This window comes from Anser anser (assembly GCF_964211835.1).
Source record: "Anser anser genome assembly, chromosome: Z".
Classification (NCBI taxonomy): Eukaryota; Metazoa; Chordata; class Aves; order Anseriformes; family Anatidae; genus Anser; species Anser anser.
This window is the reverse complement of record NC_139723.1, coordinates 25,590,924-25,603,844: the sequence shown is the minus strand read 5'-3', so window position 1 is coordinate 25,603,844 and position 12,921 is coordinate 25,590,924. Positions and strand designations below refer to the sequence as shown.

Genomic DNA, 12,921 nt, shown 5'->3' with positions numbered 1-12,921 from the left:
TGACAGTAGAAACACAGACTTTTAAGTGAATCTTAAAAATGTTAATGTTACAACTCTTAACTAGTTTCTTGGATTTTAACTGATCTAGCTCAATAGATAAGCAACTTCAAACACGAAAGAGTATAGAAATATAACTGATTTCCAGTAGCTTTTCTGGAATATTTTAAGGTTTAAAATAGTACGTCAAAAGTATTAAACTTGTGAAATGCTTTCTGGTTGTTCTCTCTCAGCTTGTCAAAGTTGCAGCAATGTTCAATTTCATGTAACTAAATCCACTGAGGCACCATCTGATATTTGGTTTAAGCTCAAATTCTAAATTTTTGTCTCACTAGCACAGCTGCATATGTTTCACTTTAATAAAACTCATTCTTTTAATAAGCTTCAGCAATTCAGCTTATGAAGCCAACATATTACAAACAACACTAGTCAAATGAAAAGATTTTTCAATCATCTGAAATTACTTTTCAGATTCCTACTTTTCTCTGGACATACACTAATCTACAAAAGTTACTGTTTTCTTTGTTCACTTGTTCACTTTATGTTAGTGATATTTTAGGCAAAAATCTATTTTTCTGGCCTATAAAGAAAAACAGTAAGTGGCAAAAAGAAAAAAAAATAATTTCTTTCACCTGCTTAGGCGTCACTCCAGGCATGCGAATGTCCAGTGCAAAATCTGACAGTCCAAGTGAAATCACTGGCCTGTCACTTCCAAGGCATTCACTGGAAAGAGATCTAGTAGCATCTTTATACCTTAAAAAGAAGGAGGACACATTTGAAAAATACTGATTTTTATTCTACCTTTCTGGAAGAATAGGTCTTCAGAACTAGAAAAGAAGTTTGACAACATGGGAGTAAAACTGGCAATTTCACTTCTTTATGTTCTCTAGAAAACATTTTAGTGAACAATCAGATGGACTAGTCTGGAAAACTTTAGCTGAAAATGTAACCTGTCATTTCATCTAGGTAATTGTCTGAGGTAGACGGATGTATAGACAGAATTATTTCACTAGAATATGTCAAGTAGTGTTATTCACTCAAGACAGAGGTATTTTTGGTTGTTTTTGTTTTAAGACTATGTATCTGTTGTATAATTCAATACAAATTAAATCTAAATAATGTGTAAAGGGGAAATTTTTAATTCTAACAGCATGACATATATAGCAATCCCCATTACAAGCAGAAAAGCAAAACAGCAGGTTTTGACAATTCACATGAATATCAATACCTATATTGACTGCAATGTATAAACAAATTAAAAAAACAATACAGTAAAATACTTTCAGGATAGCAAAAAGGCTATTTCTCTTGTGCACCCCACATTCAAGTTTGCCTATGCAATTTTACATTCGGCCTCTTCCTTTAAAGTTTCCCAGACTTTCCAAAGTAAATTCATTAACACTTTTTAAATAAAAACATCATTTTATACTGCTAGCTAGCTAGGGTAGGTGAAATGTATTTACTTACTATGTAAAGTCTCAAATATACCTGTAGCATTACGTAAAACATTATTAATTATAATTATAACATTATTAACAATATTATTGTTTTTATCAACCTGATGGTAATCATCCTAAACTCCCATTTTAGAGCTACCTCTGGAAAAAAACAGAGTTTCTATCATTAATACGACGAGAGTGCCATTTAAATTTTTGCAAATAAAACTCAGCACAGATGAGCAAAACCAAACAAATAACATACACATTTTTGCCTAGGACATGCTTTTTCATACTTTCATTATATAGTAAGTGACCTCAGCCCTAAGAAACATGCATTCAACACACAGGGTCTTCCTGCATAACCCACCTCTTGAAAACAGAAAGTGGGCCTCTGAAACCCAAGCAGTTGTTTTGGGAAACAAGAAACAGTATGAGCAGGTTGTTAACGAGGCCAGCCATGTCCACCCTGCTGTTCCTGGCCCGATTAAGGGAGCAGAAAAAGGGCAGTGCAGCTCGATCAGCTGTGATCCTGACAATTAGACAGCAGCAGCAGCATCAATTCACTACTTCATTATTATGTGCTCTGCAGGCATCCTCCAGCTTCTGACAGACCATCTGTCTTGGAAAGTGATGAACTGTAAATCTGGAAAGTGGATGACGCTATGTTGTCTTTATTATTAGCTGTAAAAATCTGTTGAAGGGTCTTCCCTTGGAGATTGATGACACCGTGCCTTCGTCCACTTAAGGAGCTGAAACGAAGTAGCACTCCTGATGCTTTCTCCCCAGGTTGTGCAGTTAAATCTGCATGTTCCTTATCAGTCCTCGGTGCCAGAGACTCCCAGTGGCATCACAGAAACCAGCGTCAGTCATCTTTCAGAACCTGTAAAAATAGAAGCAGATAAAGGATGACTAACACATGACAGCATTAGTCCTTAGCAAATCCCCATTGAGGATTTTTGACACATTAGGAAGTACTTTCACAAGACAGCCCAACCCAGTGAAGAATGCTCCACGTCTGTTGATTCCTCCTTTTCCTCCCCCCTCCTCCATACAGAATCCAGAACTGATACATTCAATATTGATGCACAGAACTCACTCTGGAACACATTTTACATAGTTGGAAAAATCCCCAAGAAAACATTAACAGGCAAAAGGCAAAATTTGGAGCATTTCGTAAATGTTCTATTAGCAGCTAAAAAAGCCAAACACTGATACAGCAAGAACCAAGATCTACAAATGTTATCAACTATCGCTAAATGTTTTTGCATTTATAGCAGGCTGGGATAATGTTTTATTTTTAATACAACTGTACTATACCATTATGTCATTAATGTATCTGCTTCTTGTATACTGTAGTTATTATTTTCATCCATTTCAGATAATTGATACTAACAAATTATTTCCAGAAATACTAAAACAAGAACTATTGAGATCAGAGTGCTTTATGTTACTTGAATACTATTTCTAAATTTTTCTCTTACGGTTATTTCAGCTTAAGCCATTACTCTCCTCATTACTTTAATTAACTTCAACTGCCTTTATCTCCCTACTTTAGTTGATTACACACTCAATTTCAAAAATTTAAAAGGAGTTTATAAGTATGTTAGAGAGTTATAGTGTGTGTTACTGAGAATATATACAAATGGTTGAGGGTATTTTTGAGCATTACAACTCCAGCAGAATAAAAATTTCAAGTCATAAATAAAACCAATCTTTAAAATGTATTATTTAGTAATTCTTTAAAAATAAATATTAAACACAAAACCAACATAAATAAAAAGAAAACTACCTTCCAGGCCCTGAAAAACATGGTCAAAATATTGCTATAAGGATAAAGAAGCAAAAAAGGGTTCTGAAATGAATTGCTGTTTCAAGAAAAATCACTTCCATCTCAGGGCATACTCACTGAAAAGGCTTCTAAAAGTGCTTATGGATAGACTAAAATCCATGCTGGCAACTTGCCTGAAGTTTAGCAGCTACACTGCTTTTGCACTGAACAATATTTAAGAGATAACAATTTAAAAACTTTATTAAATTAACCATTATTAAACTTGAATCTATTCTTCACTGAAGAATGACACAAAAGATTCCATCACAACTAAAAATAGACTTCATCTTAGATTTCGGCTTGCCAAAAACATGCCAAACCTGTCTAAAATTCATGCAAGCAATGAAACGAGACTAATTCTTTTTGTTTATATAAATTCTCATGTCTTCTTTTCTGTGATCTTCATCATGACTAGCGAACTATGGAAAACTGCAGAACATGTCAAGGATTGCACTAAGATGAAAACTGAACATTATTTAGAAAAAAGAGTGAGATATGCTTCACAAAAAGTAGACAACTATAGAGATGGAGGACTTAATTACTTTTAATCTTGAAGGCCTGATTATACAACAATAACTGAGCACCATCTTTGCAAGTCACTTGACTGAAGTTCTAGTATAGCTTCAGCACATACTCAAGAAAGGAAAACTGGTCATCATGGACAGAAAAAAAACAAACACACACTTATGACCTTTTCATAGAACCACACACACACAAAATTATTTCTTATCAAAACTGAAAATTACATTACACTTACACTCCTAACCATGAGGCTCAAATCCAAAACAGAACAAGAAATGGGAGCACTTTGCAGAACTTGATGCATTTTTTCTTGTAAGTTAAAAAATGAATATCGATGTATTACAAACCAATATTCTTTGATTGTTTTGTTCCTATGTGGCAGTTTTTTTCGTGTAGATTTTCATCAGTATATTAGATATTGTTTTCTTCTGTATTAATTGTGAGCATAAAATGGTTAAAAAAGTTAATGTTTCCCTAGATATATCTACCCAACTTTTCAGTTATTTAACTTATTGTTTGATTAAAAGATTTGCAAAGTTGAATGGCTGAATAAACCTGAAGGTTTAAAAGTCTACTTAACACATTTGCTAAAGACTAACAAAGTAGGTGGTGCTGGTGCCTTTTTTTAAATCATATTATTCAAGAAATTATGTCTTCTTTCTCAGAACTTACTGTAAGTTCATTTGACAAGCAAGAGCTGTGAAGAAAACAGGCAGAGGAATACATTGGATTTTAACACACGGTTACAATGTTCTAACTTAATTTTCTGGAATGCGAAAAGATACTTTCCAGTGACTAGAAATAAACATTTTTTCAGCTTTAATAAGTCTGAGATTGTTTATACCAAGTCTGTTACAAACATCTACCTGGTATATGAATTAATAAAAGCAAGCTACTGTGAAACCTGATCATTTAGTGTCCTCCCTCATCCCAAATATGAGTTTCTTTACAGCAGCTTTCAATGTTGTCCACAGAGTTAAACACGGTAATAGTGAAAATGACCAGAATACATCTTAATATTGCAGCAAACTGCCTGATGACTCATACATAGCTTTTAGAACACTGATCACTGACAAAAAAAGGGAATAAAAGGAATAATACTCTGGAATTATCTAACAAAACAATGAAATCTCTAGTGAGGTGAATACATGTATACTTAACATCTGTATATTTTTGTTAAAAAATGGGCCAACTTCTTCTACAAGCTTTGTTATCACCTACAGTTTCATCAGCTACATGGATATGACATGGATAAAAATTTAATGCATCTGGTACTTAATATTAGGCTCTCACACAACTTAATTTTGCATCTGGGGACAAGATGAAGAAAAAAAGGAAACTAACTTGAAGAGATGTTAATCTAATTTTAGATATGATGCAATAAGCAAGAATGCCAGACAACAAGGGAAAAACTGAGGATGAGAGATTGAATAATAAGATTACACGGTTACTTAGGTTCATTACGTGGACATCCTGATGCTACAGTTCTGCTTTCAATTTGGAGTAAGAGAACCCAAGGGAACAGGAAAAAAAGTGAAGTAAAAAAGATGTAATTAATAACAAAGACCAGAGTAAAAGGAGAGAAAGGGAGATGAAAATTAGCTCGAGCAACATAAGCATGATATTCTAACCCTCACACCCCCCTCAGACACTATAGAGGACAGATATATTAAAAAAAGGGAACACAGAAAAAATAAAGTATACAACAGCAACTAGCAGGAAGACATCTTACTGAACAAGCTGAAGAAAATCAGAAAAAAGTGGCCAAGAAGCTGGAATTCAAAATACAACTGAAAATAGCACACAAAATAAAAGTAACAATTTTTCAATGTGATTTCATAAAAAACTGAACAGTGAAACTTTCTGTTAAAGAGTACTAATTAAAAAGAGTACTAATTAAATGACCGATTTCCAAAAGGAACTACTGATGGAGAAAGCTTTGCATTAATCACAGTTTCACGAAGTATGCTATAATAATTTTTTGTTCTATATATTTTATGCTATAATAATTTTTTGTTCTCAGTTTCATCATTAGAACATTTTACAAACAGTAGAAAGTGAACATGCCACAAGCAAAAGCCTCATCTTCAACCACCACTACCACCAAAGGAAAAAAAAAAAAGTGGTCAACACTAAAAAGTCTTGATCCAAAGGTTCATCAAGGGCATTAATTTCTCTTAGATGAATCTTGTTTCATGTTCCTCATGCACTGAAATTTCAGTTCCTCATGGAACTGAGCATGGACAACATGATTTCTGTCTTCAGCTATAGCACGGAGTCAGTGTTTTATCTTTGACTAAGTATCAAGCTTAAACAACTCAGCTTTGCCATCTTTAGATCACAAATAAGTATATTTTGCAACCTCTGTTGTCAAAAATGAGGTTAAAATTAATGTGTGCAAAATAATTTTTGAACACTTGTCTGAAAATGCATATCATGAAAATGCATATTTGATGAGAAGCATCCATTTGCTGACATCCTCATAAAAGAGGATTTTGTTTATTTATTAAATTTTGCAACTTCTAGCATGTGTTGTTTTAGAACTGGGATAACTATGACAGTGGACAATTTTGATTCTCCAAAACTCAAGAGTGTGCCACTGAGACATTTATGTATTGCCTACTTTTGTCAAGAGGACATCCTAGCTCTTCATGAAATAATTACTTAACACCAAGAAGGTATCTGACAGTTAGATATACAGGCATGCTGCTGTACCTCAGGTATACAAATAAGAGCGCCAGTTCAACAAACAAACTGCAACTATGCCACTTCATTGAAGCATTTTGTTTCTTTCTTTGTTATTTATTTATTTATTTGCTATTACACAGCAGAATCAGTATGTTGTGGGATCAGCTTTGGTCACATTCATTACTGCACTGACTGCTGCCACTCACAACACTTCGGTCAAAGATGCGTACAAAAAGCGTTTGGCATGACACTGTCAAACTATCCCTTCTCAACAGAACCTAAAACACCAACGAAAGCAGTCAGATACAGGGGAGACGGGAGAGCTGTTGTCAGCAACATGCATACATATGCAGATGACCCAAAAGTGCCTGAGTGTTGTGGTGCCATCCAGAGGGACCTGGACAGGCTGTGAAATGGACTGAGAAACCTCAGGACCAGCAAGGGGACATGCAAAGTCCTGCAAAGTTGCCTTACACTCATTTTCAGGTGCAGAACAAGACCTAGGGGTCACCCTTGTGGACACCACGTTGAGTATGTTAGTTAAATGTGGTAGATTCATCTGCCTCAGTCACCTTTGCAGTAAGATTTGAGAGAAATACATGGCAGGTGAAGGGGATGATGAGTTTTAACTATGAAAGTTCTACCATTCCCTTTGGTACAAAAATAAGGGCACCACGAACAGATGGTGCCAAGGATTTTCTCTGTGGATTTTGGCAGAGAAAGATGAAAAGTTTCTCTGCCAAAGTGAGGTCTCTTGGTTACTTTTACAACTCCAATGTTGTAAACAGGGGAATGAATGGGTAAGATGGTGGCCAGAAGCACAGAAAAGTCTTCCCCAGATAAGCTGGTTTTACAGTTTATAATTCTTTGGAAAACAATGAATTCATGATTACAGAAAACACATAGCTTTTAATGTTATGTAGGTCAGCTAAATGTAGCCCTGTATTTAGAGATTTTTTTTTTAAATACATACAAAACCAAAAAAATATTCTTGACTTCTATGTCATATTTTACTAAACTTTTAGAATAAGTAACACACCAGCTTAAAAACCTTTTTTTTAATGTTTTGAGATGTTGTTTTTGTGCAGAAATTTTACTTTCATTGAAACAACTCACCTTTAAATAGCTTTACAGGAAAATATTTAGAGCATGATTGTAAATCATCCAAAAAAACTAAGGAGCTTCCTATAGTAGAAGCTGCTGCTGCAAACTAGACTTCATTGGACTGTTCCTCCAAAAAAACGAAGATGAACTTCCACCATAACCCAAACACCATTGTACCTGTAGGCTGCCTTATGTTTGCTTCCTCCTCTTGCTCTGGAGTGGTTCATCAAGCTGATGCCCTCCTCATCCCACCCCAGCAGAGCGCTACTCTTCCATCCAACCGACCAGCCAGCGTGCCAGTCTGCACTGCTGTACGTCTGTCTGTCAGTAAAGAAATGGTGCGAGCACGCAGATGGAAAGTATCCCATTTCAGCAGCAGTCCAAACTGGATTAGGTGTAACAAAATTCTCATTTTAAAAATCGTTTATCTTCATGAGTAGTCTCATATAGTTGGCCTCTTGGTTTAATTTAGATTTTGCAAATTTTTACCTTCTGCTGCCAAAACCTTTTGCAGATATGGATACCAAAGGAAAAACAAACAAACAAACAAAAACCCTACTATTGTTTTTATGAAAAACCTTTTCTACAGTTTGATCAGCTGAGCATAACTATGGGGCATATTTTTAAAATAAATGTTCGTGATGACAAGAAATCTACTGTTCATTCCATGGGAAGAAATACAGCATTTATACTTTGGATGAAGAACTGTAACTTGAATTTTCTTCTACATATTGCAGCAATTTAATTGGATGCTTTCTAAATGGATTACTCTGCATGCTTTCAGAATGTACTTAATGTGGAAAATAAGTTTTTTTTTCCTCTTTTTGACTGTAAGTATTAAATGAAAATTCACACAAAAGTGCAAAAGAAAAAAAAAAAAAAGAGAGACTGCCTGAATACCTACATTCATTTTGAGGGATTTTACTGATCTGTTAGCATTTTTGTTGGCGTCCTATTGAGAAATGAGTTCCACTTACAATATGAAAACAACCTATCTTTACCAAGAAAAATCCTTGCAATTTACTGACATTTCAGTAGGTATAGAGAGTTTTACCTACTGGACAGCTTTCTTTTGAGATTAATTGAAGCTTTCTGCAGCAAAGGGATAGAGGATAAGAAACTGTCATTTACACTCTGCCTTTCACTTTTGGAGATCAACAGGTTGACAATACAATTTGTAGGTTCTTAACTGCTATAAAGAGCAAGAATCTCAAAAATATCATAAACCCCATCAGCCAAACCATAAGCAAACCCTTCTTAGGGAACAATAAAGGAAACGTTCAAATCATACTTAGTAGGCTACATGTGCAGCAAAAGAGGTCACAGAAATTAAAAATAAAAGCAGGTATAAAAAACAATAGGGCTGTAAGATGTGCTTATGCAAAGAAAGAACACGGACATTATTTCCAGGAGGGTTAGGTTTATTATTCTCTGCTAATTTATAAGATATGATGACATTAGAAACAGACTCGTAATTCTTCTGCAAGCATCTCTTGATGCTTGCAGAAGCATCCATGAGGAAAACCAGACAAACCAAGAGAAGCAAAAATTTAATTTACTGTCTAACATTTCTTCCCTCATTATTTTAAGATTCATGCAGCACGTTTAAATCAATAGTTAAATGACGTTGGCAAGCACAGATGTTTAAACTACATTCCTGTTTCATCCTTGACATGGATGGACAGCATCTACGTGCATAACTAAGACAGAATAGAAGCTTCCTGGAAAAGGAGTCACAGTGACAAAGCCAAAAACACACATACTGAAAGTATCAGAAAAAATTATGTTGAATTTCTTATTTATAAAAAATGATTTATCAGAAGTGTTTTTTACACTGTAGAAGATGATAAAATAAGGAATTTTGTAACAAGAGAAATCCCACTAAGGTGTTCAACGACAGCCAGTAACAGACAAGAGGAGAATGCTAAAATATTGTGAAAGCTGAGCAAACTAAACAGTGAAATTACAATTCTGTACCAAACACAATTGTTTTGTGATGCAAACTGTCAGAATGGCTGCCACCAAAGGCTCTGGGTCTGCCCACAGCTGTTGTCATGAGCTCCTCGAGGACAACTGAAAGGAGCAGACTTCAAAGTCCAGACAGCTCTGATTAAAAAAATATTTAACTGCTGTTTCACAGAGATCTTACAGAGCAGCTCTTGCTTGGGATTTGCTTAGCTGCCAACACGTAGATCTGCCTCACCAACCATATTTTCCCCTTTCCCAAAGTTTCTGAGCCTTATGCATTGTTACCATGTTCTTTTCTCCAAACAAGATTTCACCTATGCTAGAAACTTGCTAAAGAAAAACCAAGAAAAGATAAAAATGACAAATACTACTTCTCAAAATGATGAAAAAAGTTAATTATGATATCACTCAGGTGTGAGACAAATTTCTGAAAAGAAGGAAACAACATTACATAAACTACAGGTACGCATTGGTATGTTTCAGACCAAAATAAAACTAATTCTCTTGGAATTTATTCATTTTCTCCATCACCACACCGTAAACTATTAGGTATAAACTTGTTTAAGAACAAAAGATTGTACCTTTGCTACAGAGATATGTACCACCACAAAAAAATCATTTCCTGCTCACATTAACGTATAAATATCCTGGCATTACTAACGTGTGAGAAGATTTCAAGCAGGAGGTCATTTTTATAACCCGATTTTTCATTCTTCCACATCCACAGACAGAAAACACCATAGTAAAACATCAGTAAAGTTGCACATCTTTTTAGAAATTCTTATAATGAAAGGCTTTTATTTTTTTCTTACCTTATACAACTAATTAGCAACTATCCAGTTTCTAAGTCAATAGTCCTTAATAAAGTGATACTAAAGTCTCTTATAATTCTGAAATATCTGCTGGTGAAACTGCTTGAAACACTCTAATAAACGGTGAGATGCAAGAAGTCCTTTCCTTCCTGTGGGAGTCATGCCTTCTCAGAAGCTTGAAGACCAAAGAGAGTACATTTAAAATGGTCATTCTGCATTTCAATGGCATTTGAAATGCATTTTATTTCACAATAAACCACCTTGTAAACCTTCCGCTTTGACCAACCATCAAAATAAGAAAAGTTCTCTTGTCAAGGAAGATCAATGCTTTTCACTGAAAGATGACACCTTTGCTAAATACTAATTTCATATTCTGAAAAAAATAACAAGTTGGATGGTACTAATTACTTGCTTAAAAGGGAAAACACTTGAGAAGCTTCCTACTTCATTTTAATATCTAGATCACTATCAGTAACAAACGCAATAACGATAAAGGTTCACTGAAGTGTCCTTTGTTTTCCCTTTGCTGTAGAAGAAAAAAAAAAGAAATTTACTAAAGGCAGGATGTTTTACAGAATTTCGATTAGCCTCCAAGGATAAAACAAATGAGAGATCATGAGGAATGTTTAAGTTGAATTACGCTTTACAGATGAATGAATTAAATTAATTGCATGTTCCTTCACTAAAAAGGACTTCAAAACATGCTCACTGAGTTCCTCATATATATATATATACGCACTCATATAGGAACAAAAGCAACATTTTTTTTCGGTGACAATGTGTAGGATTTTGTCAGCATAGCTATTTGGTGTGTTTCAAAGGGCCTCGTTCCAACCACTGCCCTGTGAGTTTGCCGCACAAGAAGGCAGCAGGCCCTGGGAGCATCTTCTAGCAGGATATTTCATTTGAGAGACACCAAGGGAAGAGGGCTGATGGTATTCCACCCCCACCCCAAACAAACAAACAAAAAACCAACGCAACCAAACAAAACAATGTTTTTTTTTCTTGTGCTGTATCAGGACACTCTTAACTGTGTCCTACTACAGATTAGAACCTGGAAAGTGCTCCCACAGATCCAACCTAAGTGACACAGTCAAACTGCAATTTACAGCATTTTTTCTTCATTAAAATCACAAGCTACTTAGATTTGCAATAGACTCTCACAAACTTTTTTGAAATATTTTCATTAATTTATCTTATAGTCTTTCCTTGTTCCAAAAAGCTCAGATAGTAACACCTCTTAATTAAAGAAATGATAATGAAAAGAGTGGAAGTCACTGTATCTAATTCAATTTATCATTAGTTAACTGAGCAAGATAAGATGCAAACAAAAAACAGTTAAATGAATTCTCTTACAGTTCCTTTTTTATGGCACAAACTTTTTCCTAATGTGTATATATATGTATATATTTACAACTAGCACCAATGGAAATGAAAATAATAATTCTGCAGTCATCAAAAATGGTTGGAAATCTGGTAATGGGAAGTAACTTCAGTTTTTCAGTATCAAAAATGTAATAAAACTAATTAACAAGGTTGTTTTATTGAACACAATAAAATAGATCAGTATTTCAGCTGAACACAATATTAAGTGGAATTTTTAAAGAGCAAAAAGAAAATTAAGAAGATGAATTGCCTGTGATTACACAAGCAGCAGGCTTTTCTACGAACTGTCTACATAGATGGGAGTTGTATAGGATATAAATGGATAATCAAGTAGCCCAAGTTTCTTTGGTAGAAGTCACCACCGCATATGGGAAAGCAAGAGAGGTTCACATGAGAAGACAGAAGAAAAACAGAGCAGAAGGAGAAAGGAAGAGTAAAGAAAAAAAGCAGAAACCAAAACCAATGTGAGAAACAAATACTAAGAACCTACTAGGCTCTGTTACGCTGGAAGAGTCAGTATCTATTCTTTTTAAGCAAAGACCAAGTCAGATGAAATAATTATCTCCTGTTAAAGCCTAATCAAATTTAACAGAACGAATTCATGTTCAGAAAAGGTCAAGCCTTCCACATAAAAATAAGTTTGTGTAATAGGTATCTGTTGTTAAGAATGATGTCTGAAACCATGCACTCGAGGTTGCAATAATAGTGCTTTAAAAAGGCATCCATAATACAACAAACCTGCCACAATAAAGGGGGAAATGCATTTACTATAGAACCAAGTCTCATGAAAATTATTCAATCCCAGAAAACAGTAGCTATCAGTTACATGGAAAACATACAGGTTGATCCAAAGAGTTGATGCTTAGAATTAGTAAAATGCAAAAGACTGTACCAATCTTAGCATATATACGCAGAGATTACATTAAAAATTTTCCTGCCTTAACTGTGGCAAGGTTCAGTATGAACTGTATCAAGTAGGAAAGAGAAGGCATTAGGAATACTGTATACTAATTTAAAAAAATAAAATCAGTGAACAGTAAAGTAGTTAGAATCAGGTGAGAGGAAAGAAAAAATGCATATCAAAATAAAGCTCCCCTTTATGTCTGTGCAAATGTTGGGCAATATTCCAACTGTCACCCAACTTGATAACTTAATGGGTAACATTAGCAAAAGCTAC

The 12,921-nt window shown here is 34.7% G+C and overlaps 1 protein-coding gene across 16 annotated transcripts in view; it reads right to left on the bottom strand.

Annotated features, from left to right (window-relative positions):
* PAM (peptidylglycine alpha-amidating monooxygenase) overlaps positions 1–12,921 on the bottom strand; it is a 138,881-nt gene that overhangs the window by 81,807 nt on the left and 44,153 nt on the right. For 15 of the 16 annotated variants that reach the window (XM_083817888.1, XM_083817889.1, XM_083817902.1 and 12 more), the window contains 2 exons: positions 1,804–2,316; positions 630–750 (listed from right to left, as the gene is read on the bottom strand). In XM_083817888.1, the coding sequence (XP_083674014.1) occupies positions 630–750; positions 1,804–1,895 (213 nt within the window). In that variant the 5' untranslated portion in view covers positions 1,896–2,316. Of the gene's footprint in view, positions 1–629; positions 751–1,803; positions 2,317–10,358; positions 10,667–12,921 lie in introns of those variants that run through there. The other variant, XM_083817897.1, reaches the window with a different exon arrangement.